The sequence below is a fragment of the Psittacula echo genome, assembly GCF_963264785.1.
Source record: "Psittacula echo genome assembly, chromosome: 3".
NCBI lineage: Eukaryota > Metazoa > Chordata > Aves > Psittaciformes > Psittacidae > Psittacula > Psittacula echo.
The window spans coordinates 60602166-60630096 of NC_137736.1; the positions used below are offsets into that span (position 1 = coordinate 60602166).

Sequence of the window (27931 nt, forward strand, 5' to 3'; positions counted from 1 at the left end):
AAACATGGTTAAGAAAACACCTCTCATGGACTTTAGACCTTTGTACTGCAGCTTATGGCAAAGTACTGTGTTCCATCAGCGAACTAGCGAACTAATTACAGGTGGTTCACGGCATTGCACTTGACCTTATGATTTACTAAACTAATTTAAAAGAAGTTAAGCCTTTGCCAATAACTGGCAAAACCAAACTGACTGCCAAAAAAAACCAAACCCAGGTTGCTACTATGATATTACAGCAAAAGCCTGGCTGTTCTGCCTCTTCACAGTGTTTTGAGTTGTACTGACATAACTCCCCAATCCCTGGATTTGTCCTGTAACTATAAAAAAAAAGCTAGCAGTTTTGAGATTTTATCGTATTTTTCATAGTATAGTAATTTCTGAACCCTGTGCGTTGATGAAGACATTCACACTTGTTACAAATCTGCAGTATGTTTCAGCAGTGTGTGTTCTTTAGTCAGAAAGGTGAGCTTGATGGGGCTTATGTGGTCAGGTTGTGGTAGTGGGGGGGGAGGCTGTAGGGTGACCTTTGGGAGGAGAGGCCAAGGCTGCCCTGTGCTGGACCAAGCTGGCAGATAAGCCCCTCTGCCAGGCTGGTGGCATTTCTGTGGTAACACTGGAGCGGTCTGCACCCCAGAGAGAGGGGCCACATTGGAGCAGTTCTGCACATTGGAGCAGCCCCTGGGAGCAAAGCTCATGATGAAGCAGGAAAAAAGGGGTGATGAAGGAACAGCAGCAACCACCCTTCCTGCCCCTGCCCTCACTCACAGAGAAGGGAGAGGCAGAAAAGTAAAGCTGAGCCTAGGAAGAAGGGCAGTTTTAGTTTTGTCTTTGTTTCTTACTGTCCTACTCTAACCCTATTTATTGCCATTTAAAAATAATCTTCAAGTCAAGTCTGATTCTTATCTTGACCCATGAGTTTCTCCATCTTATTTTCCCTTCCTCAAGAGGGCAGAGGAAGAGCAGCTGATGGGGCATCTATCAGCCAGCCATGGTTAACCTACCACCTCCAGGTACTGGTTACATGGGGAAAACTCCACAACCTACAAAGGATCTGCACCAGACTGCTCAGCATGAAGTTAAGCTTGTTTTGGGCTAATGCTGAGTCTCTTAGATCCATTTACATAAGGACAGCAAAGAAAACAAACCCCTCAAGATTCTCAGGCATTGCTTTTAAAAGGTCTGTATAATTTATTATGGAATTTGAGCTTTTAGCCATTAAGTTACAACAACAATGCATAACTTGACATTCTTACAGTTGTACATACACAATGGAAAAGACATAGCCCAGTGCTTAATCCAAACAATGCAACCAAGTACAAGGTTACCATAAAAGACAGTCGATTGTGAATAGCTGTTGACAGACCAGCAAATTCAAATGGTTCTCTGCAGTTATGTTTATAGTAGAAATAACTGGCTTCAAAGTTTTGGACTTAAGCTTCAGACTAACAAAATGATGTAAACTCAAAATTACTTTGCTCTCCTGAATTAAGAAGGATACGCCATTTAAAAATGCAGTATCATTACCATGTTTCAGATGATGAAAAGTAGCTTCAGATCCAATGGAAGTATAATGGACAGTTTCCAGGCAATGTATTCTTCACAAAAACACATGCAATTATAGAGACATTCTATTTTAAAACTTTCTCAAATCAAGTTTTGCAATACAGCAGGATAGCTGAGGAGAGAGATCAGGACCCACACTGAACAAAACCTGAAAAGTCTTCAGGTTGACTTGTGCATGTTTAATTTACAATTCCAATTCCCAAATCTTCACGCATCACCTAGGAGAGAAAAGAATCCATCTAGTAAAAGATCAGGCTCCAGGACAGAAGTAATTTTTACAACCATTCTGGTTTGAAAATAAAAACGCTGCCATCTTCTATGTTAGAAATCCTAACTCACTATGGTCCTATTATAAAAATGCATTTCTTCAATTTGCTCAAGGGGAGAGTCTTGCTCTTCCCTCCTTCACCAGAACTCCCCATCTCCTTAGTCCAGCTCTCAAACTCAGTTAATTGTCCAGTGAGGGATACTCAGTTTCCTAGCTTGTCAAAATACAGCTTAAACAGATTGAACTTTCTGTCACTTAAGCTGAATGCAAGAAAGAGCAGAGTAACGAGAGCAGAAAAGAAAAAACAGAAAGAACCAGTTTATCTCTTCTTGTAACAGCAAGCTATTAAATCAGTCCAAGCCATTGTGCAAAGTCTCACCCAGCCTGGTGGCTGAAGGGAGACATAAAACACAACAGTCCCTTGTCAAGCTGCCAAACACATTTGATTCACCCAGCAGCCCACACCAACAATTCCATTTCCTCCAGGTTAAGCTGATGAGATACTGCCAGTTGACTCCTCTACTAGATTTCAGTTCTGCCTCTTTGTAGAGCTGCTGCGTCAGGACATTTTTATTGATCTCAGTATCTTTGTCCTGCACAAAACCGGTGTTCAGTGCCAAGTGCTTAGAACCAAACCAATGAAAACCACACGCACACACACACAGAGCCTCTCCACTCAAAAAAAACCCACCAAGAAAAAAAAACACCCAGAAAGCAAACAAACCCCCCCACAACCCTCCTAACCATTGCCCCAATATCATCATTACTGTCCTGATTCAGGGTGCTAAAGGCTCTGTTGAGGAAGAGTTCCCAGTTCTCCCAACACTTGGGATGTCAAGGTGTAACAGAAACATGTTTTTATTACAAATTGTGGCAGCAACTGAAAAATGCTCCACAAATTCAGAAAGCCATTCTAAACCTACTGTTGTATACTTCAAGGTACAGTTGGTATTGCTGACAGTAGCCGCATGTCTAGACTTGTGTCTAGGCAGGACAAGTCTGCTTTTATGGGGCAGCTAAATAATCAGCTCAACCTGTTGCATCCTATCTGCTGCCACTGATCAAGCTCATCACAACCTGCAAGTGTAGACACTGCCTCTGCCTCAGCCATCCTCAGCCTAGACAAGCTGTGGGTGCCCTCTCCCTGGCAGTGTTCAAAGCCAGGTTGCATGGGGCTTGGAGCAACCTGGTCTAGTGCAAGGTGTCCCTGCCGATGGCAGGGGGGTTGGAACTGGATGAGCTTTAAGGTCCCTTCCAACCCAAACTATTCTGTGATTCTATGATCCTATGGAACACCACAGGGCATAGGAAGTGAAGTAACCATCACTATAGATTGCTGGGCTCCTCTCTGCACAACTACTACTGTCTAGTCTTAGGGAAAGCTTAGCAGACCAGGCAGGAAACCTGGAAGACCAATCCTGAATCAGGAAGTGATGAAAATAAAGCTATTATGTGTTTGACAAAGTTGTTGCAGCGGTGTTTCTCAGTGCCAGTTACACCCTGGCACAGAACTGGAGTTCCCCAGGTGTAACAACCCAGCTTTGGCAGGAATATACTGGTGCTATTTTATTAAGTCAGAATAGATTAAAAGCATTCTCAATGTAGTTAAATTATCCTACAGCTCCTGTGGCATACCTCCAGAAACTAGCACTAACTACTGGCAACAGGTTACTGGGCTACATTCACATACTTGGGGGGCAGGAAGGGCGTTAAGGGCAGGGGAAGCAGTTACTGCTATCTAATATAATTTCTCTAGTACATGCACAGAATCTCCTCCAAGCATTGCTTACAGCCAAAGAAGAATCCACTCTAGTAGTCATTAAAGAAAATTCTGATTTTCTAGTTAAACTGATACTGCAGGTCATTAAGCTCATTGTTAATGTGCATTTACATCCGAAATGTCTACAGTTCGTTGTTTCTTCCTAGTTTAAGCAGTTATTTACTATCAAATTCCTTGTCCAATTTGGCATTTGTAGAGTACTAATAAACTAAAATTTCTGAACAAAGAGGCACTTCCAGTCTTTAATCAGCCCATTTAATATGCTCATTCCTCCTGTTTAAAAAGAACTCAAACTTAACAAGTTTTCTCCCCTAAAAGTACACATCAGAACTACCAAAGCCATGCGAGTGGACACAACTTACTCTACAACAGTTACATCCCCTAGTCCTGTTAGGGATATTCCCCAACTGATGTATTCAACATCACAAGGGGCTGTCCACTTCACATGGGCACTGTGCTTTAAGCTTTGTATAATCATACCATATTAACGCCTGTAAGGGAGAAACCTTCTGCCTTATCACAGCAAGATCTGACAAAGGGACAGAGGTCTCAGAGACAAGTCCCTGCATGTTTTATGAAGAGAAAATAGATCAGGGCATAGGGGGGAGGGAGGGGGTGTGTGTGTGTAGGGGAGGCAGACAACACAGAAGGAACCCAGAACACAGTGAGCATCAGCTCCCCCAAGAAGCAGGCCATAGCCTGAGCAGAAGAGCCAGATTAAAGATTCTCCAAAGGGCAGGGAAGGGAGTCACAAGGTACCTACCCTGCAAAAACATTCATAGCAGGGGAAAATAAAGACTCATTAGTTCTGGCCTTCATATAAGCTTTTGGTAGGTGAAGTGCAAGAAACTAGACATACCAGTTTGAACCAACATAGTAGGTCCAGATCAACAAAGTCTGGGAACCTGTATTTACCTACATCTGCCTACACCTGTTTACTCTAAAGTTACATATTAGATGAGCTGTACCAGTAGGTCATGAGCTTCATGGTTTTAATCCTCTCTTGCAGTTGTTTCAAGCTTCCTAGGTTGTCTTTTTCTTGTCCTGTACTTTTTGTCCTACCACTCTTCTTGCTAATGCATGTCAGCTTTTTGACTGAGGTCAGACTAATGATTCGCTTCGGAAGACTTTTGTCATCGTGCTTCCAAGGAGAGCAAACTGCTTGCTGGAGGCACTGCAATTCGGCCTTTTATTGTCATCATTCCTCAGCTGACCTTAGGAGATCAAACTATAGCAAACTATGCACAAACCAATGTGACTGAAAAAACTGTACCTACTCTTGTGAAAGCTGAAATGAAACGGGTACAGCACCACCATTAGAAACATACCCTGTCAGTCTTCACATTCAGGTATTTTTCTGTCAGTACACTTCAGATTTGTAAGCACACTTTTTGGCTTGCAGGTCCCAGCTTTCTGACAGATCCCAGCTTTGATTCTTAAGAAAAGCTGTTGGTTTCATAGGTATTACACAAAAGCTGAAGTACTTACCATATTTCTCCTCTCCAGCATGAATACTGTGCTGCAGGTATCATCAAGACACAATCCACAGACTGACAAGACTTCTCTTGGTAACGCCTTTTGGTTCCTCCTTGAGCTAGAGTTTAAACCCCCTCAACGTTTACTACACCAATGTTCAGTTTTGTGTTAAGGAAGAGGGAGAAGACTTAGTTTCTTAATATTGAAGAGACAGTTAAAAAGGCAGTTCTGGAAATGCTGATAAGCTTCTTTTGGAGACATAAGTGTCCCTACGCATTGTTTGGTTTAGTTGTGGGTTGTTTATTTGTTCAGTTTTGGAGATGGTTGTTCAGTCATATTCCATTCTCATGTGCTTCTTGTAAGATAAAGGCATCACAGAAACTTGCACCTGCTGGTGACATCAGAACTACAACCTGACAATTTTCCAGTAAACCTAAAAGTTACACTCCTGTAGGGAAGAGGCAGATTTGTCTTTCTTTAAAACAGGCATTAACAGGAATCTTTTGGAAGGAAATTAAGGATGAAACATCTGCTCTGCAAAGTAGAAGTTCAGATTGTATTTCCCCAGCTGAAACCTCTGACATTTCTGGAACACTCATTCTAAAATTAAAAAAGTTATTGCTTCTATTGAAGCTCAATATAAGTTAGAAAAAGAATTGCATATTTTCTTAAAAACATTCCAAATACACATTTTAAAAACAAAATGCACTCTAAACCAAATGTCTAGTAAAAGACACCATTTTAAGCAACCTGTAGTAACAGCTTTACAAAAGAAAATTGAGGAATGTAGCATATTATTTAACATGACAATGCTAAAATTCTAAACAATTCACTTAACACTCTTACTAAGTAGTGTTTTAAATATACATGTTTCTTTACAAAACAGCTTAGCAATTCCTTATACCACTTACAGTATATAAATATTTGAATAAGAGGTCATAGTGGGAGATGCCAGGGTTTATATTTACTCTCAGATGCTTCAGGTTTCTTAAGTGTTTTACTATAAGGCACAATACTGCTAATCTAAAAGAAAGGAATAAAAGCTAATGGCAAACCCAGTCAAAACTCCTAATGTGGAATACCCAAGAGAAGAATTCCAGCATCCTTATGCAAAGGAAAAGAAAGAAAAAACAAAACCAAACTTTGTAGATCCTAAGAAATAGTTTCAATTGGTACGTAACAAAGTGGGACAGGATGGGAAACAAGAAGAAGGAATTAAGTAATTTCTTATAAATAGACTAATAAATATATTTTAGCCATAATTAGCCCTTTACCTCTGTTCTACTGAGTTTAAGATTGAAAGAGGTAACCAGTGTGCATATACCTAAATAAGTCTACATGCTCAGCACGTGAAGACCACCTAGAACAACCTATTACTGCCATATTCAGTATAAAAAGCTGGCAAAGTGGAGAAAGTCTCCTTTGTTCTCAGCATCCACTCAGAGTAGAACACATTACAAGATTAAATTAGTATTTCTTACATGTACAGGAAGTTGCAACTAGCAACTTTTCATGACAAAAAAGGATATGCAACATATCTGTGAAGTTATTTCATTCCTTCAAGGTCATATTATGTCTTTTCTAAGAATATTCATCTGTGATTACAACAGATCAGAACTTTCAGAACATTTTAATGGCTGTAGTCTTGTGAGTGTTCTCCACGTGTACATACTGAATGTAAATAGTGCATCCAAAATATTTACCAGTTAGACATTCTACATTGTTTTCACTGCCTAGTCTTCATCTTTGTTAAACCCTCTGGAACACAATGACATTGTAACAATGCTTACAGAAAAAGGGTTATTGCATCTTTTTTTTAGGATGAGACATCCAGAGGAGATCTTATAAAACCCTCCTACGTACAAAATTCTTAGTTATTAGCCCTTTTGGAACACCAGCTAGAAAAGTTTGAAAGGTAAAATAATTTACATTGTTATTTTTTCCATTAACTAGACAAAAGTCCATACTAATTAAATAAAAAATAATAGTTCTTCAACAGTCTATTCAAGGTATCTTCCACAGAGCAGTTCAGTGGGCATTTCCATTAGATAGATGTTCTCCATGACGGTTATTACTGACATCCACATCTAAAAAAGTCAGGAATTAGAGGAAAAATTGTTTGTTGATTTACCATTTTAATATGTTTTATCTGTTACACTAATCCAAACTCTGGCAACAAATTTCATATTCATATGTATCTAAGGTTCTCAAGATTCTCTGGGTAAGTAACCCTCCTATAGCACTGTTTACATCTTTCCCTCTCCTCACCCTCCCAAGACCAGTTTTCTCCAGCTCAATAGAATTTTCTCAAAATTTACCTGCTTGTACTTTTTGATCAGTAGTAACATCACCCAGTCTGGTCCACACTGCAATATTATTAACATTAGACAGAGAATGGTTTCTTCTAATGCAGTGAATGGCATTAAGGATTGCCAAGTGATAAACTGAATTATTACTTACCAAGTAATGCTGTAGTTTCACCTGCATCCTCTTTCAAACTGGTACACTGCAATACAGATTCATTAGTGGAGGAAGCTGACAACTCGCTTACTTCATTTCTGTCATCATCTTGTAAAGCAATACTCAGACTTCCGACTGAAACACTGCCACTTATTGATTCAGGTATTGGAACTTCAAGTACATCTTCAGGGTCCCCCTTCAAAATTAAATATATTTAACTGACACTTTTGTCTACCATTAGGCATCAACATTCCTCCACATCACCACTTTGTAACCTCACCTTATTGGAAAAAAGATCTATGTGCTCTGGGTAATGTGTTGAGCAGTTTTTGCTTTCACTGTTATTGTCTGACTGCAAAGAAACAAAGCTGAGCAAAAGAAAAGCCACTTTTCCAAAATCACCCCAAAGCCAAGAGCAGCAACAGGAGTCATCAATCCAGCCAGCACTTTGGATGGAATATTTCAACACCAGCAACAGTATTGCTGCAGTCTGGACAGAAGCAGGCTCAGCACATACGAAGTATTCACTGAGTAAACCTATTGATCCCTTATGAGTTTGTGGAAGCCTCTGCTTTTCATTGCTGTAGTTGGGCAAACTTGGACTTGTTCTTTTTTTTACTGGGGTGAGCAAACATTTGACATCAGAACAAACTTCCCTCCTCCTCTACCTCCAGCCTAACTTCGACTCTGTTCCAAAAATGCAAATATGCTGGCTTCTCACTTTGCAGGAACACAACATCTGTAGCACAACCACATTAATTTATTTCACCTATTGTACAGCATGAGCTATTTCTGATCCATTCTGAAAGTTAATTCAATGTCCTACACACACAATTCTTTTCTTAAAATTAAACAGACCACCTTCACTAAGCCAATGCCATTGATATACAAACATTATTTATACATAAGTATACTGCAGTACATGTAGCTATTCTGTGGGCTTCATAATGAGGATTTTTACCCTCCTCAAACCATTAACAAAGGCCCATCTTAAGATTTAAGAAATTCTAGGCTGATTCTTTCTTTAGCACCAAAGCAGCACATTTTAAGATGTACTGAATTTTAATAAGCTATAGAACTGCTACAATTGAACATAAGTTAAGACACATGTGAATCGCTAATATCTATATGTGGGCAGGGGGCATTAATAACTTTAGTTTCCAAAACTCAGGCATTTAAATAAGCACTGAAACTACAGGATTCAATAGCGCTCTACCAAATCACACAGACAAGCTGACTGCAGTTCTTTCTCTCATAAGAAATTGCATAATGCAGAACTAGACCACTGATGTCCAGTCTTTACAAAACAAAAGCCAGGTAACAGGACTTAGTGCCTTCTTTCTACTTTAAGCCTTTAAAATTTTTGAAGCAGCTGAAGTATTTTTCTCCATAAAACTGAACTGAGCCTTCAGCCTCTTTGCAGAAGGTTTAGCAGATTTCTCTAAGGCTGCACATTCTTGTCTGCAGTTATGTCACTCAGCAAGCACACTGCTGACAAGCTGCCTTGCTCTTCTCACTTTTTCCGTTTTACATCAGTAAAAAATTTACACAATCACTCTACAAACTACATTGGGCAACCCTGATCAAGCTGTAAACTAAGCCAGGAAAAAAAACCTGAATGATTTCCCACATTAGCTTCAGTGGAACATGAATGACTGATGCATAAGCAGGACACATTTCCCCTATTCCATTAGAAAAAAGGACTAGGCTTCTGTATTTAATGCAATCCCACTTAACCTGCTTTCCAACGTTCATTCTGTCTTACAAACAGAGAAAGTATTACTCTTTCCCAGTTAGGTTTGGCATCAGTATCCTTTGCCACAGCATGAATTTAGGAAATAAAATTGTTCTGAAGGTTCTAGTATTTCAGTTTCCAGCATGTATACAAATGGATATATCCTTTTGCATGTAACACAAGTTACATCAATCCAAGAATTCAAAGTGAGCAAAAAAATAAGCTGCTAACATAATATTAGAGTAATAATAGCTATTTCACACATCAAAAAGATTGCAACTCTTAGGTATAGTCTGACTCAACACACAGAAGTGCCACAATCTGGTGTGTGTATATATATATATATTACATAGCACAAGTATTGTCACCTTTGACAAAAAAGTAATTCATGTATGTCTTCCACAGATCTGCAAAGTCTCTGCAATGAAGAGAAAAGCTAGTCAAAACACAGACCTACTCTATGAATGGAAGGTCCCTGAAAACCAAGGAATACTCCTATTTTCTAAAGATCTCTGTAGAAAAGCAGAAGAGAAGATTCATGTATATAGCATTTTAGTGGAACTCAAGACTATTTATCAACAGTGATTGACTAACCTACCACGTCTTCATCTCTCTTTTCTGGTGTTGTCAGAAAGAAATGAGAGCACATAATTTTATCTACTTAACCAATGTCTGGTGAATGTCTTTAGGAAGGCTGCAAGTAATGGTTCATTTATAGGGATAACACACTGGGTGTATGTGGAAGTACAAAAACACTCAAGGTAGAAAAACTTATTTTCTTCCTTTGAATCACAGTTCTCAAGATCAAATACATGCTCTAGATCTACTGAATAAAATTGCATTTTCACAGTTTGGGCTAATTGCCTCACCTTTGCTTCAACTTCCTTACTATCATCAGCTAGAGATAGAAAAAATTCATTATCACAGAAGATTAGACAGAGGATTCAAAAGCTGCTTCATACACTGTTTAAGCTCTTACCCATTTCCCTTATTTTTCTGGTTCTCTCTTTATTCTTGCAGCTTTGCCCAACTTCTTCAGTCTCATCAAGTAACAACTGTTCTCACTCTTAACAGTTACATGAAGTCTTTCTTGCCTCCTGCACTGTACTTCTACCTTGAAGATTAAAGCAAGTGTGCAACATACCCAGTATCCCAGAGCTTTGATAACGTCTAATTTGCACATTGGACAAGTTCGGTGGTCCAAAAGCCAAGGGTCAATGCATGTTCTATGGAAGATGTGCCTAAAGAAAAGAAATGCCCTTTAGAACTTACCATGAAAGCCATATACTATTCCTTCAAACAAGGTGCAAGTCACTACATTAAAAAAGAAACTTATTCCTTTAGAACCTTGACAATTAGTTACTGCTTAATTTACTAGGGCAGACATGGCTCTGGAAACATCATCTTCCATGCTAGCTTTCTGAAATAAGAGACACTAGCCACAAGGACACCATAGAGTTATCAGTTCAACAGTGTAGATCTCTACCCTAAGAAAGCTCTAATTCACCCCTATACTTCTAATTCTTCTTTTTCCCTAAACATGAAGTGTTTCCCTAAATATGAAGCGCTACATGGTCTCCCAAGTGCCTTTCAACATGTACAGGCCATACAGATGGCACAGCTTCAGCTCTGACATCAGATTTTCAGAAGTGTTTCCAGAAAGCTCATTACATATTTCTTAAGGAAAACATGTTAAAGGGGAAAGAACAGTTATGGCAACTTACTTGCAAGGCAGAATTCGGACAGTGTCTTTCAGTTTATAGTTCTCAATGCACACAGCACAGTTTTCCACATCAACATCTAAACCCTGAATATGACAACACATTTAAATGCATTACATCTATATTTCATTACAAAACAAGCTTTGTGCAATAGCTAGCTTCACATAATGTAAAATGCATGAAGTGGTTTAGCAAGCTAAAGTACCTCCCTCATTTAATTCAAGATTCAATCAAGAGGTGATATGATCAAGTGATATCAAATACTAAAAGCAACCAAACACAGATTTTCTAATTCAAATAGCTGTACAGGGTACCTTAGGTAATTTGTTAAGCCTCAAACATTGGCTTTGCTCATGGGAGCCCAGTAAAATTTCAGTTTAAAATACCTATAAAATGAAAACATTAAGAGGCCAGCACAAACGAAAGCACACAACCTAACTCTTAACTGATGGTTCCAAAGACTTCCAACTGCTCAAGTAGGAAGATGTTCCTGGGGTAAATACTCCAAACCCCTTCCCCACTTCCCAGCCCCCCCTTTTTTCTACCACATGCTAGCTAGAAGACAACTGAAGTATGCATTTTGGGGAACTCTCCAAGTTCACAACAGAGGGACAATCAAAACGCCATATTTCCCCACCTCAATTTGTTTCTTGCTAAGGGTTTAATATCCTTCCTAACAGGTCTTGCCGTCATCTTGAAGACATGCTTATAGTTGCAGTGCAAATATGATGATTATCTTCAGATGCAAGCCTTTGGGTTGTATAAAACTTAAATATTAGAAAAACAGAGAGAGGGCAAACTTCTTCCTTTTCATCCCCCACAAAGTATTTTTGTTTACTGCTTACTGAAGCACTTCGCTTTGATTACCACAAATGCTCACATGAGTTAGTACTGCAAGCAACCTTTTAAGTTCAAGGCAAATTTTTCCTTCCTTTGAATGCTATCAATTTACATAATTAACATCTTAAATTCCCCAGTAAATCAAATTAAGACTTTTTTTTTTTTTTTTTACACAAGCAAAGTTAAGACAAGTACTTGTTCTATACCAAATACTTTTTTTCAGTCTGTACAAGAGGCAAAATCCAAGCACACCGTATGTATCACATACTCAAATGAGTGTCCATTTTCCAATAATCCCATAAGCTTCTCAGGAAAGATCTACATGATAGCAAATACACTTTTTGACCTATTTTCAGTTAAATACCCAACCCCAAGTGAAGTGATAATGAAAGACTGCACTGGGTCACAATAAAAGAAATATACCCTATTAAATGGCTGAAAGGAAATATTTAAAGAAATGAACATTTACAAAGTAGACAAAACTTATTTCCTGATAAATTTACATTAGTTAATGAAAGCACCCTCTGCATCAGTAAGTTACATAAATTTGCTGATAGCAGGCAGTCAAATCAAATTAGAAGACATGATTTACCAAGCAGAACGATATTAATATTTAACATGCATTCATAGCTACAACCAGCATACTGTATAACAACTTAAATTCCTCATTTTCTTTATTTTAGTTAAGGGTATATCAATGTGAAGGAACTACCTGGTACACTGCAAAAAAAAAAGAAGAATCCCATAATACAAATCCTTTTTAGAGGTTTACTGAACAGCTGCTTAAAAGCAGTTAACATCCCCCTTGCAGTTGTCACCATAGGTTTCATGATGGCCCTTTTACATTCATTTCTTCCTACATTACATCCATTTCCTCCTACATTACATCCATTTCTTCCAACACTGATCTTATGCTTTGATACTGCTTTATAGAAGTTCTGATTCAACTCCATCTTTCTTGATCTCACCATTGTATGAACAGAAGTACGAATATGCCTCTGTACACAGCCTGAAATAGATTACTTTTTGATGGAATTCAGAACATAATTAAAAGTAACAAATATTTGCAATGTGCTAAACATGCTGAACGCGTAAGAGGCAAAAAGGTAAGTTCAAAGACAGTTTGCTAAATGAAGGACATATTCTCTGTAGCATGTGACCTGAGCTGAGCAGCTTCTGTTCAACCACAGCTTCTCAGGTTCTTACACTAAAGTGTCCTTCCTCATTTCAATTTTACTCATGGATTAAAAAAAACAAGTAATGCTTGTTTTTACCTGAGCAAATCAGTCCTTAAGTAAAAACCAACCAAACAAGACAAAGGTTTGGGGAAAAAATGCCTATAATGGCAGAAGCTAATTTAGCATCTAGGATCAGAGCTGCCTGAAAACTGTAACTAAAGTTACAGTTTCTTTCAAAACCTTAGCTTTTTCAACTTCAGTTATTCTAACACAGCTATAAGTTTAGACCATATGGTATCAAAGCTAACTTTTTGAAAGCTGTTTTAATTTTTTAGAACAGCTTTAACACATAGAAATGTACTTCTAAGAAATTTTCTAAAAAATTTATGCTTCAAGCCTATACAGCTCCTTAATGTATTTGTATGTCAAAAGACAAAAAAAGTTTTTCATTTTCCAAAGCTTTTTAGATTTCTGAGGCAGCCTCAGATTACATCAGCTGTAACAACTGTGCAATCGATAGGTCCTGGGAAGTATTTTGCAATCCACTTGTTGATGTTTACGAGTGCTGAAAAGATTCATTTCCTCATCTTTACTGTATCAGCCCTATAGTCTCCTGCAACATTTTGTATAACCAGGTATTATTTGCAATAAAACAGCCTTACATTTCATAAGTAATTCAAATTTGACTTGCCAATTTTCAATTCTGCCTTCTAAGCAAAGGCCATAAAATGAGCCTGAAATTGTAAGTCACACTCCAATTATGTCATGAGAACTCTATAAAGACATTAAACCAGTTTTTAAATCATACAGCAATAATCAGAGCCACTGAATTACCTTTTCTCCACGTTTCACAGTATGCAGCTGAAGCTGGCTGATTGCTTTCTTGGTTTCTTTCCTATGTCCCTTGAATAAAGATTTCAAGTATTAGTCCACAAGTTAGTTTTAAGAGTTAGATTTCAAAGCTTTTAAATACTTTCCATGTGGATTACTAAGTCTTCTGAATGCATCTAAAAAAACAGAAAATAATCGCTGCCTAACTATTTTGTTTTCAAAATATTTCCAGCCCACAGATGTTGAAGAACTGCAAGTCTTGCGTTCTTGGGGTACAGCAGCAAGCACCACCTGTAAGCGTACTGCTTTACAATGGACTCAACTGGTGTAGAACTACACAGACCAAGCTGAGATACGTGGCCTTATACTGTGACTGCCTGCACTAAGGGCTTTCCAGCACAGAAAAACTGAAATCAATGTAGGCTTTGGAGGCAATCAGAGCCAGAACAACAGCCATATAACCAGACCTTCTAGTTAGTCAAGCCCATGAGCAAGCACATGGTACATTTTGCACCAGCTTAAGAGAAGGTGGAATCCTGCTGGACAGCCTACAGCTGGCCACCAGGTCAAAAGGCTGCTCATAGCTATTAATACTTCCCTTCAGTTAAACACTGTCTCACACATTATACAAAGCTCTGCACTGAAAGGACACATTCTGCAAAGGAGATGACAAGAAAGGCTTAATAGACATAAGATACGATACTGGACTTCGATACAGTAACAGTCCTAATTATGCTTTGAGGGGAAGCAAGAAAAGAAAGCAGTACTGTATTCCAAGACAAAGTGCTAGCTGCTGCTAGAAACTGAAAAACTGAACACTCCCAATTAACAGATGTTGATCCATCTAGCAGCAATCCTCACCAATGAAATACCATAAAGGAATAAAGAAACCTCATTATGGCAGCTGTACTCCGTAATTATAATTACAATGCTTACACCGTTTTACAAACTTACAGTATTGAAAATTGGGATTATTTTTTTATGGTGTTAATAAGAACCTTAAAGTTCTCTCAGAAATGGACAAGCAGCAGCAGTCTGTTCCACCTTCTCTGTCAGCTCAGGGTTTTTTTGTAGTCCTGTTTTATCTTCAGTAGCAAGGAGGTCTTCCAAAGTTTTACTGCTAAACCAATGTTAGAATAAATCTTAAGACACCCATTTTCACCTTCACTTAGCAGCTGCACAGTAGCTTCCTATAAAGTATAGCTTTAAAACTCTCAAGTTTAAATTATACTGGAATCAGTAAGACGAGCAAAATAAGATATGGGTTAGAGAAGTGGGTTATTTTGTTTCCAAAAGTCTTTTAGGACTCCTAAAAGAGTCTTGACCAAAATCCTTGACTCCTATCTTGTCCAAAATTTTTACAATGTGTTCAAATTTCATGCATGGTTTTGTAAGCTGCTGTTTTCAATGGCCATTTGAGGAGGGAGAAGTGAGAAAGAGGCATAACCTCCTAATGCTAGGCAATTTCATTTAATTAAGAAGCACTTACATGACAAGCCTAATGGCAAAATTTATTAAGAATCTGTGGTACATATTTCTGGGAAACATCACATTCATAAACAAACAAAAAAATGCTCTTAGAAGTGTTACTGCTCATAAAGCATGTGAACTTCCCTTAGCATGAATTATCCTGAAGCCAAAAGGAAGAAGCAACTTTCTTCAAACAACTATTACAACACAAAACCACACCCCCTTTTCTCTATAAACACTTCTCAAAAAATTTTGTTTTCTTGACAGTATTCTCAGAATGTAAGTTTTAAGACTTAAAGCCTAATAAAAAAGACTCTAGGGAACCAAGATTTCAAGTAGATTGCAAGTTTAACCAATACAGCAGTCCCATGTGTTACTTTCAGTTACTCAAAAGAGAAATTAAGCATTGTCCTAGAAGAGTCCTTTAAGTCTAAATCAAAGCTTAGAGTCCTAAAGGCAAACTAAGATTCCATTCCTTCCTCCCCAAAACTAGAATCTGAATGTTCAAGCAGAAGGCAGGGGAAATCCACATGACAACCAGTCATTTGAAATTACTTTTTCTTTGTTCTGAACTGAGGATTAAGAAGAAAGAAAAAAAAAAATAAAAAAAGAAAAAATAAAAAGAGAGAACTGCCTGCAGAGCAACAAGTACAACTTTAGTAGAAAAAGATGGTAGCACTGCTGATGACCACGGAAGGAACCTAACCTGTTTGCAAGAGTTGAAAGGCACAGGGAAGTGCCATCCTAAGGTATTTTCAAAACTCAGCTAGACTAGGTCCTCAACAACTCCATCTAAGTTGCTTTCTTGAGCATAGGAGTTTGAACCAGATAGCCTCCAGAGGTCCTATCCAACCTAAGTTATTCTGTGATGAAGTATTATCCCTGGGGGGGGAAAGTAAAGCTGACTTTTTTTAACCTATCAAACAACAGGAATGTGGAGGAGGCAAATACGGAGCAAAGTTACTCCTTCCTGATCTTCCCAGTACTCCCACAATGCTCAGTGCTCCATGTAGTCTAAGAGAGCTGAATCTCACCACACATGCTGCTGCAATTCTGTACTCTACAGTGGAGCAGTAGGATTACAAGTATCAAAAGCAGTTTGTATAAAGCTTCAGAATAAAAAAAATTAGCCTTAACTTGTGGGTCTTAAAAAATTTACCGTGGTTTCTTACTATTAAAGAGTCTAGTCAGGGAAGTTAGTACTTTCATCATGAAAGTTACTGAAGAATGAAAATAATTTTTAATGTCAAACAGAAGGAAGTTAAGCTAGGTGACAAATCACACAAGAAGCTGCCTTTACTCAGGTGTTGACAAGTGTCTAAATATATTTCTGAGTATTTACGAATATATAATAATTATAACGAGCCAAACTCCAATGTCAATTAGCACACTGCTTATTAGCCTCACTAACCATTACTGAGTGGCATTCACAGATACTAAAGGAGCAAAAAGCAGATCCTCAAGGATGCTTCAATAAATAAGCAAAGTTAGGCAACTGATTTGACACGAGAAGACTGTAAATACTCAAGCATTATCATCTCTAATTACCTGGTTTCCAAACTGTGATCCTGTATACAGGAAGCGCTGTATATAGTAAAATATGAGCCAAGCGAGTGATATAATCATCATGGTGATGAAAGCAATGGCTACAAACACAACCGACTGACCGCTAATATATTCCTGCACATGTCGTGTGCCAACAACAATAGTCATTTTTACTGGAATCCCTCTTCGTACTGGCTCCAGTATCTCTATTCCTTTTGGATAGCCAACCATTATCACCACTGTATTTCCTGTTCCTGTTGGAGGAGAAAAAAAAGAGGAAAGTCAATACAGTAAAAATTTAGGCATTCTGGCTTGATGGTAATTTGGGCCTCTTCAGTTAAGATCAGCTAGAAAATTCATAGGAAAACCTCTGAGATTTTTTTCAGGCATAGCATACTTGATACAAAGGTTTTTACTAGTAAACTTTATTTACTTTATGAAACTCTCAAACACAAGATAAATAGCAAAGATACATCTGTTGAAGTTTAAGGCCCTATACTCATTCCACACAGCGAGGTGGGCTAAGGATGCCATGCAAAAAAAACCCAGACAGGTTATACACATCTCATCTTGAAGTTGCTGAAGTTCTAACATGCAACTTACGAACAGCTGATCCCTATTTGTCAGTGGGGAAATCTTAGCTGCAGATGGAGACAGTATGTGAATACTATGAAGACACACAATTTGAATGTTTGAAACTGAATCCAGAGTAAATGTCCTATGGATATGTGAACAAAATAAAGATTCAGGTATGTAATATGAAATTACATTAAACACTGGTGAGACAATGGAAAAGAGGCTGTAGACACCCCATCCCTGGCAGCGTTCAAGGCCAGGTTGGACGGGGCTTGGAGCAACCTGGCCTAGTAGAAGGTCTGCCTGCCCATGGCAGGGAGGGTTGGAACCATTTGATCTTTAAGGTCCCTTCCAACCCAAACCATTCTATGATTTTATGATTGAAATACACAAAGATTCTTCAATAATAAATATTCAAAATGTAATGAGACTTCACAACAAACACTTATCAAGAAATACTTTAGGACTGTCTTGGAAGCATGGAACCAAAGGATTTTTCTATTACATTAGAACTCAAAAGCACTCAATCTAAATGATAAAGCACCTAATAACAGGAGAGGGGAAAAAAAAAAAGGCAAAATAAAATAAAACCCAAACCACACACACAAAAAAACTCTCCACAAAAACTTTTTACCTTTTCACTGGTCTATGCTGTTTTTATTTGAATAGTTCTCACTTTGTGTGTACCAACACTGCTATATGCCCTTAGCAAGTCATGCCTTTGTAGCTTACCTGCACTCCTACCTCTAAGAAAAAGTGAGCCTAAGTTTGATTCAGAGAGAAAGTAGAGGAAGAAGAAAGAATAAAGCCGTTTTCCTAGCCAGAAAGCTAAACCTGTAATGTCACAGCTACTTTTTTAAGATCCACAAAATTACCTACCTGTAACAAGACCTCCCACTGAAAACTCAAAGCTTTTTTCCCTCCTGGCTGTATTAGATTCACTACCAAGAAGCTATGTCAAAAGAAATGGTTGTCTAATTAATAGCATTACATAAAGTGAGTATTTTCAAAACTCAGTGCAGCATTCCAGGATCACTCACCTCCCTTCCTGCTAAGAAAAAAAGTTATTTGCCTGAAATATTTAAAACAAACTCCTTTAGTTCAGATGGTCCTGCCTGTGACACCCTACCAACCTGATCACTCCATGCCAAGAGGAATTTACAGAAGTTTCACTTCTGTATATAGCACAATGAAGTGCAGACCATTTGTTGTGGATGAAACATCAAAGGTTCCAATTATTAGCTGAATAATGCATCTCAATGCCAGTTGCTCTTTTTCAGCTTCATCTTACACAACCATCCCACTTTTGCAAACCTATTATACAAAACATTATATACAGATGCCAGACACAGACCCAACAGAAAAGCAGATTTTCCAAACAGGACTACATTTATGTAAATTTTGAGGATGGTGTGGAGAGACAAGTAAGAAGATGCTACTAGGACAAGGCCCAGCTCGTGCCTCCTCTCAGGCACCTAACAGCTCAGTAGCCAGCCTGCATTACTTTGCCTTGTTGGTACATTAGGAGTCACAAAGCAGCAAAAGTGAACAGGATACAAACAACTAGGCTCCACTAATTAGTTCTACTCATCAACAATGTGCCGATCCACATGATACCACAAGTCCAAGCATACTGAGAGACTGTTAATTAGTATTATTCTCCTCTCTGAACCAGCATGAAAGCATTAACAGAGAGACTCATGAATCTTACAAGAGTGTGAAACACCCCTTGCTGTCTGACCCTGCACAATGCCACAGGGAGTTAACAAGAAAAGAACTTATGAAGGGAGAAAGCTATCTCACATTGCTGAGAACTGTTATCCACATACCTAAATCAGGAGATTAGGTCCTATGTCCTTAATCAACTGCAAGAGTTACAAATAACAGGATGGGTGACTAAGGATGGCTAGCGAACAATACAGGAGCTCTGGAAAGATTTACATGGTTTCATTCAGGCTTGAGGAAGAAAACTTCAAGATTTGAGGCAGCCTGGATTTTTCAATCAATAAAGGTTTCTTCCTCAATCCTGAGTCAGTTTAATCCTGCTATCTAGTTCTCTGCATGATTTCTAACAAAGAAGTATTCAAAAAAACCCGCAACAATCAGTAATGCCTTTCTCTGTTTTGTCACTAGCAAGTCCCACTATCACCTAGTTACTTCCTTGAAATGGAAGCCAGGCTACTTTTGTGCAATGGCTGCTACACACTGTGACACCTAGTTTTAGAACACAAGTATGCCATACTTAAATAAATGTCCTTTAAAAGCATTTTAACAGTTCTAAAGACTTGGTGATGAACCTGCCATTAAAAATATACGCAACTAAACATGGTGGCCTTGAAGGTCACAAGACAGAAGGAATAAAAAATATGCAATCCACTACTACAAAGGGAACATGAGCAGTCTCAGAGAAGCAGTTGCCCTGAGCAGCCTGTAAGACTAAGGGCTTTAACTCATTCCTCACTAATTTTAGACTTCTGTTCTGAAACACGTTATTCAAAGACTGAAATGCTGTTGAGTCATTCAATCAGCTTCAACTGCAACACAACTCGGAGACCTCAAATCCCATTTATAAAAGAACTTCAAGTGTCACATACACACATCTACTGAGAGCATGTTTGGTCGGCTTTACCCTTCTCTAACTTTCTAATTTTGCAATAACTAACTCTGCTAGAGTAAACTTGTTTTCTGTCCTAGATTTAATTAACACTTCAGTGCAATGATGTAGACTTGAAATCTGGTATGTGCCTTTTTTTTTTTTTGTTAACATTATCATAACACTATCATCACAGATATACTCTAGCTTTTGTCCTTGTGAGAAACACCAGAAAGCTCCCAGAGTTTGAGCACCTCGGTAAAAATGTTTGAGATTAGTCCTTAGATCTATTTAAGCATAGGCATCCTGCTAATACTGCCACAATTAACACTGAATGTTCTATTTAGCTCCTGGTCCAAACAAATGTCTCTGACCTTTACCAAACAGTTAACAGTACACTAACAATCCATTGACAAGCTTTGTCTCAACCATCTATTTCCCACCTCATCCCACCAAATCCCTGGTGCACATTGTGTTTTCACCTGAAGGAGAACGGGTAACCAGAAGAATCAAGTAGTCAAGCAGTCACCACTGGTACACATTCCTCTTTCTGTATAGGTTTCCAACAGATATGCACTCTTACCTATAAAACAGGTGCAAGCATCTGCTTCAGAACAACATAGCAGATCAGCATCATGCAGTCACTGTCCAAGGTAAGCAGGTAGAACTGATTTCAGTTCTACCTTTTTAATACAGTACCAGAGGCTTTCTGTAGAAAGCTTCAGTAATATAAAAGTTATGCACCACTTCAGAATCTCAGGTGGTGATGAAAGCAATGTAGCAAGGAGTTGAATGTGCCAAGATTACCCTAACTCAGCCACTTTGGAGCTGGCAAAGAGCTTATAGAGGTTCAAGTACAAAGTTGTTTACATTTGTTTTGTTCAATTACCTGCATGAAAGAAATTACAACAATGAAGGAAAGAACTAGTTGGGTGTATTTTGGCAAAGCTGCAGCAAATCAAAGACCGTTTCCTTAACACAGCTAAAGTAACACGCTCAAGTTAAGTCCCAAGCTTCCCTTAAATACACAAGCCATGCAACAGAGCTCCACTTCAGACCTATCTGAAACTGCTGTAGCCAGTCTGCCTTCTTCTGTTCCCGTGTCAAGCACAATCATTTATTTTGTAGTCCTCAAGGTATCTTGACACTTATGTTCTGATCAGGATCTGAAGTCAGAGCTTGAGAGAGGATTCAGAAATGGCTGGATGCCCAGCCTGAAGTGTAACAGGAAAAATACAGAACCAGTAAAACCCTTTTTTCTTACCACTACGAATATACCTCTGCCTCCCCCTAATCTCTTAACCAGCACTGAAACTCACACCCTCCTTAGCCTGCTCTCCACAACACTCCACACCTTGCCTCTCTCCAGGCTCCTCTCCAACCCACACTCAGCTAATATTTACACTCAATACTTGGTTTCAGAAAGGAATTTGAAGCCTCTGTACTTACTATATGAAGTTCACTGCCACCAAAAATGAAGAGAGTTAAAACTGCCTGCAAAGCCTATATTCCTGTAAAAGTGAAGTCTGAGTTTATACTATTCATATTCAGTAATTTCACTAACATCTTTGAGTCATTAGGGCAAAATGAGTATGCTCCACTTGAAAAAGCCTCCTCAGCCACATGTGAAGTTGTTTCATTATGACTTCCCTTGGAGTGAAGCTAAAAGGTCAGCTTTTTTTCATAAGAAAATAAAAATGAAAGAAAAGTTACCCATTTATCATCCTTACATAATTCAGGCTGAGCCTTTATCAGCCATAACCATTGTTCCATCTCACACCATTTTCAGTGCCACTAATTGCAAATCCATTAAGAGAATGTTCTTCATGCATGTAACTCCATTCCTTAGTTACAGCACTGCAGATTTCCCAGAGTATTTATACTCAGCACTCCTCCCCGAAGTCGGTTTTGTTCCTCATGTGTCAGTTCACAAATCCCTTCACAAGAAGGGCAAACTTGGCTCGTGTAAAATGCAATTTACCTTCCACATTCTTCCTTGCCTTTCTTCTACAGACCCCCTTCCCCAAAAGATTTAAACCAACAGTAATTCTTCCCTGTATTGCAAATTCAAAGTGCAATGAAAAAAAATTAAACATTTACATGCTTGAAATTTTCAACCATGAAACAAAGATTTGTGACGCCACAGTACTAACAATAATTATATTATTTTATTCCTGCCCCATCCAAACCATCCTAGGGTGCAACCTGCATTTGCAGTCAGTATAAATAAGTAACAATATCTTCTTGTATACATACTACACTAAAATCTCAGACCTTACACAGGCAGAGCTTTTATGAGCAACATTCTGCCAATTTAATAAAAAAACCCAACCAACCAGCAGTAAAGGATCAGTTCTCTTCATATCAATGATAGACGTAACTACACTAGCAAATCCAAACCTAAGCATAAGCCCAAGGCTTTTACGTGCTGCTGCCAGCTCTATGCTGCAGAGATGAAAGAATTAAAAAAAAAAAACAAAAAAACACACCAACCCAAAATTATAAAAATTTGATAAAATAAGCTTGTTGGGAAGAAAAACAGATTCCACAAAAGAGCAAACAGAATTTATGAGAGGCTATGATGGAGCATGGAAAGGAATGTGGGAAAATTCCCACAGGGATGAAAGAAAATTTCATAGTTGCTGGCCAATACAGTGACAGCAAGAAAATAAGCTAACAGCTGGTAAAGAAAAAAGAATTATTACCCAACAAAGTACCTTAAATGCCGGCTCAAAATCAAAGGTACACCTTACCTAGCATCCCACCTCCACATTCACAGCAGATAAAGAACACAATAGATTGGCCAGGCTGATCTACCCCAGCAAGCAGCAAGCTATGAGGAACTGTAATCACGCTTCCAACCCCCACAACGGTGCCACTTGGCATTCCAAGAAGAACTTGTTTTCTGTCCAATATATACATGCTATGAAGCAACAGCTCCTTGAGATTTTTCAGCTCATTAAAGTAAATAAGTTTTTTTTTTGTCTTTAGAAACGCACTGTGGTTCTGCTTCAACCAAGTCCCTTTCCCCTTGCTCAGGAGGCAGGAACAGCAGTCTGGGCATTCACAAACTCGTTGTACCAGGGCCATTTGAAACAGGCATTTGCAGCATTTTTTATTAGTTTGCTCTGCACCCTCCTCTGAGGACCTTCCAGTTCCTCAGAAATCTAAAAATGCAAACAGATCTTATATGAGAGTTTTGAAGGGTTTTTCTCCCCTTTAAGCATTTGATGTTGTCATGCTCAAAAAAATTCATAAAGACTTTAGGGTCATACCCAAGCAGACTGCAGTGTCAGAATAGCTGGGTTCTTAGCAAAAATCAAAGATCCCTTCTGTAGACTACAGATGATCAGCACACTTAAGACAAGCCAAGCCAGCATCCTTCCCTATGCTTCAGGTTTCCTACGGCATCCACAAGCGTTTCAGAATTACCTGATGCTTACAACTCTCTCTCCCATTCTTTACAGACCTGCGCAGGAGAGAACGATGAAGCCATTGCAATGAAGCCTGTACCAAAAGCTACCTTCAAACAGCTTTTGAAGGCTGATGCCTTCAACGGCACCAGAAGACATCTTCAGGATACCTGCTGTGTTTCTGCGCAGCCTGTGGAACGGGGCCTACCTGCAACTACTGTAGCCGTTCTGTCAGAGGGTACAAAGCCAAAAAGGGAGCTATGAATGAACCGCTGCCCGCACCCCCCGCGGTCTGTCACACGGAAACCGCTTCGATGGCTTCAACTCACCACCTCCAGGATACCCGAGATGCAATTTGTAAGACAGAAGACAGTCCCAGCGCTTCCCCAGAGCGGTTTAAAGGAAGAGGAAAGAAAATCCCAGCTCTCTGCACCATTTTTAAGGGGACCTATGCCTCCCTGCACCTCCATCCCTCCCCTCGCAGACCCACAGGCGATAGACAAAGCCACCCCGCTCCCCAATCTCCCTCCAAAGGGCGGGGAGCGCCCAGCCCCGTTCCTCGCTCACCCAGGTGGGACATGGAGACGGTGCTGTTGCCGAAGCGCGCCTCGTTATAGATGACCACGGCGGCTGCCCGCTTCCTCGCCGCGTTGGTGACCTTGTCCTTGAAGGTGCAGCCGCCGCGGGCCACCAAGGCGATCCAGGGCGGCGGGTCGCCCTCGGGGGGCCCTCGGCCGCCGGGCGGCAGCGGCACGTCGTAGTCGGTGTCGGTGGCGCAGCCTTCCATGTGCCGGGGCGAGGCGCCTCGGGGGATGCCCACCAGGCCCTGGGCGCTCTCCTTGGGCGAGCTGTCGCCATAGCGGCCGCTCTCCGTGTTGCCCCGCACTGTGCGATTGCTGAGCGGCTCCACATAGGCCGTGCTCACCCACGCCGTGTACCACTCCAGGGCCCGAGCGCCCTGGACCACCGGCGCCAGCAGCGCCGCCAGCGCCGCCGCGGCCACCAGCGCCAGCCGGGGGCGGTAAACCATGGCGCGGCCGCCGCCAAGCACCAGGGAGCGGAAGGCAAGGAGACCTCCCAGCTCCGCCGCAGGGTCAGCACTACTCTACCCTACAACCGCCCTGTGCCGCGCAGGTAACCGCCGCTGCCCGCCCCGGGCGGAGCCCGCCCCCCAGCACTGCTAATAGCGAGGAGGAGGCCGGGCAGCCCCGCCCTGCGCTACCTGCCGCGCATGCGCGGCTCCGCCCCGCAGCCCAGCAGCTCCTCCCCGTCTTACCCCGCTGTTGGATATTGGGAGGTTTGGGTGTGCTCCCTTTGTGGCGTGTGGGGTCTCGGTGCGCTTCAGGCCGCTGGTGAGGGTCACACGCTGAGCGGGGGGAGCCGGCTCTCAGCGCACAACCGGTGCCGGCGGCGGGGATTAACCAAAACCGTTTCCGCGCGCCGGCCTCCCTGTACAGAGCAGGCCTCGGAGGTTGCATGGCCTTTAACCTCAGCCATGGGCTGCTGCTGTAAGCCCAGTCCGTCCACTCGGGCAGTGACACACGCGTGGATTTGAGTTAATGAATTTAATGCTCCATCCGCCGGGGCACGCCTCACCCGCCTTCAAGGGTGTTGTGTGTGTGGCGGTTGTGGGGAGTAGGGGTGGCTAAGGGCTCGCCAGGGGTGGAGAGGGGCACAGTGACACCGGGGAAGGGGATCAGCAGCTCAAGCTAACATAGAGGACAACAAGCTAACAATGAGGGGAGCTCATTTCAGAAGGATGAAAAATGGTAAGGGGCTCAGTACCATGTAAAAAGCAGGAGAAAAAGTATATGAAATAAGAGGTGAAGGAACTTAATAATCATGATCAGTTTATGGATTTGTTTTCCATTAAAAGATCTGATACATACCTCTCCTTAAATAAACACATTGAAAGTCTTACCTGTGTTTTCATGCAAGACATCTCTACCTTCTTCCAGCTTCCAAAATGGATTGCTTGTTTTTACCAGCTACCAGTCTTACTTTAATGGTCTCATACACCTCACGCACCTTCCTTCAGAAGTCAGCAGTGGTGTGGTAATACATTGCTGCCTATGTCACCAAACAATGTTGTCAAACATAGGTAATGACCTTCCTAATCATGATTATGTATTGTACCTGCTGATGCAGGTGGAATCTAGTAGAGCCCGGAATAGTTTGTATAAGAAGGTGTCATCAGACAAAAGCTGCGAGTTCAGTGAACTGCGCTATTCTGCATCAGCACCAAGGCAAATGTTCTCATTTGGCACAAATATGTTGCTCTAAGAAGTTGTAACTGCCCCATCCCTGGCAGTGTTCAAGGCCAGGTTGGACAGGGCTTTGTGCAACCTGCTCTAGTGGAAAGTGTCCCTGCCAATAGCAGGGGGGCTGGAACTAGATGACCTTTAGGGCCCCTTACTACCCAAACATTCTGTGATTCTATGATTTCTGTTCCAGAGTTGGTGTTTAAACATGAAAATAATTTAGACCTGAAGTACTCTTTAAAGTAATTCTTCAGTATTCTTCCAAAACACTTAGCAATGTTAAGACTCTCTCCAAAGATGCTGAGCATTGTGAGAACAAGGTTAAAGTAGCAAAATCAAGAAGACCGCCAAGACTGAGCAAAGTAATGTGGAAGGGGCTGCATAGAAGGAATTGGAAGTTGAGGGAAAAACACAACAAAACTAGAGTTAATGAAGAAAAAATTAAGAAAAAGAGACTAAGGCAACAGAAGACCAGAAAAGTATTAGATGGGAGAGTGTGTGTGGAGTAGTGGTGGAGTAGAGGCAGGTAAAGGTGATCTGTGTTGAAGGACGCAAGTGACAATTCAGAAGGAGCATGAATTCAGCATTTGGCAAAAAGCAGATAAAAAAAAATGACAGTACTTTAGTGAGTCCAAAAACGTTGTTCAAATGAAAATTTTTTGGTAAAAAAGTGGAAGATGCTCAGTGTAATCAGAATAGATATTACTCTGGAAACGGGGTAAACGTAAAAAGGGTCAGTACAAAGGAAAAACACAGCTGCAGGAAATATTCTTTTAAGAATATAGGGTCACTGGAAATAGGAAACTGATGGTGGCTGTGGTTGGTACAGTTTAGGAAACACTGTCATGGTCCTCAGAGTGAATGCAGTCCAACCAGGTGAGGTGTAAGTAGGAAATACAGGCTGTTTCCTATAACCTTTATCAGATATGAAGTGGGAATTTTAGTGAGAGAGCCTGAATTCTGTTGAAAGGAGGTGGTGCGGGAAAGCAAGATGAAAAGGTAAATTATCAGCTTCAGCTTAAGGAAACGTGCCAGGGGAGAGCAGACAGCGGAGAACAAGCTGTAACATGAATTTGTAAGAGTAAGGCAAAAAACAGCACCGAGGAAACTTCCAAAACACCATTAGTGCACACCTGAGAGATGAATGCTCAGTCCCCACTTGCAGAAAAGAAGAGCAAACATTGTTAAGAGTGACATTTAATTGCCACGGTGAAAGCAGAAAGCAAAGCTGACAGTAATGAGAAGACAAAGGAAAGATAAAGGCGCTTGGCTAGACTGTTCTCAGATAAAAGTGAGGCTGTACCAAGACAGATGTTCAGATCAGATAGAAATTATAATCGCTGTCAGCAAAAGGTCATTTACTCTGGCTAATGCTGTACTGCAGACTGAAGAATATTCCAGCTGTAGTTTCCACTTTGAAATGTATTTTATTTGCATTTCTTCTCAATAGACATTTTGTTAACAACATTCAGTATCTTTAGAGGTCAAAATACATTGCAAATTGCAGTAAACATCCAGAAATGAGACATGTTGTATTTCATTCACTGGTGTGCTGAAAATTTCATCAGAAATGGAGCATTCTTTGGTTAAATAACAACAGCGGTTCCAACTGTCTGTGCTTAAATTCTGTTCATGCAATGCCTTTGCACAAATTAGCAAAAAGTGAGAACCCAAGTTTAGAACTTTGTCTTCCTTTTTTTCAGCAAGTATACAGACATGACTAAATGCATCTCTTAAATATTGCAAAACCACAGTTAATGTTTTAAATAATACATATTGCTCAACAGACTTTTTTGGGGAAGCTACAGAAATAACTAAAATGCAGAACACATGGAAATAAATTACACATCAGGTAGTTGAAATGTTTAATAAATTCATAAGGGCTTATCAAGACCTTTTATTAAAATGCTTATTTCATCTCATAATTAAAGCACAGAAAATAAATAGGATTTTTGCTATTGAGTTGGAACTGAAGCAAGATCAGACCCTTTACAGTCTCAAAGGACTACAATTTTATTAGGATATCTCAATAACATTCTTTGGGTTAAAAGCTTTAACAAAGATCACTTACCATATGATGACCAATATCACTTGATACATCTGTCACTTTAAAGAAAAAATGGAGCTAGTATATAATTAATAATGCAAAGCCCAATTAAGACAAACTGCCATCTCCTCCCTTTTTTAGTCTAGAAAATGCCGTTCAAAACCTACAGGTCAT

The 27931-nt window shown here is 40.1% G+C and overlaps 1 protein-coding gene across 3 annotated transcripts; it reads right to left on the reverse strand.

The window, feature by feature from the left end:
* Positions 1-507: 507 nt before the first annotated feature.
* On the reverse strand, positions 508-24585 carry RNF149 (ring finger protein 149). 3 transcript variants are annotated; one of them, XM_080614273.1, is made up of 9 exons: positions 24017-24585; positions 16871-17121; positions 13856-13924; positions 11007-11089; positions 10427-10523; positions 7548-7743; positions 7406-7453; positions 5100-7174; positions 508-1781 (listed from the first exon to the last, which is right to left on the reverse strand). In XM_080614273.1, the coding sequence occupies exons 1-8, from the start codon at positions 24477-24479 to the stop codon at positions 7116-7118; spliced, it is 1266 nt and encodes a 421-aa protein (XP_080470399.1). In that variant the 5' UTR covers positions 24480-24585; the 3' UTR covers positions 508-1781; positions 5100-7115. The 3 variants fall into 3 exon arrangements, with proteins under 3 accessions (XP_080470399.1, XP_080470401.1, XP_080470400.1); XM_080614275.1 differs by lacking the exon at positions 7406-7453 and having other exon boundaries at positions 7548-7593; XM_080614274.1 differs by lacking the exon at positions 7406-7453.
* Between the last annotated feature and the right edge of the window lie 3346 nt (positions 24586-27931).

Bases quoted from the DNA above. Each gene is read 5' to 3' on its own strand.
- RNF149 (XM_080614273.1), bottom strand. From the start codon at position 24,479: ATGGTTTACCGCCCCCGGCTGGCGCTGGTGGCCGCGGCGGCGCTGGCG. The intron at 7,744-10,426 runs GTATGTTGCACA...TTAATTTTGAAG, and splicing joins TCAAAGCTCTGGGATACTGG to GGGGACCCTGAAGATGTACT. The intron at 7,454-7,547 runs GTAAGTAATAAT...ATAATATTGCAG, and splicing joins TGAAACTACAGCATTACTTG to TGTGGACCAGACTGGGTGAT.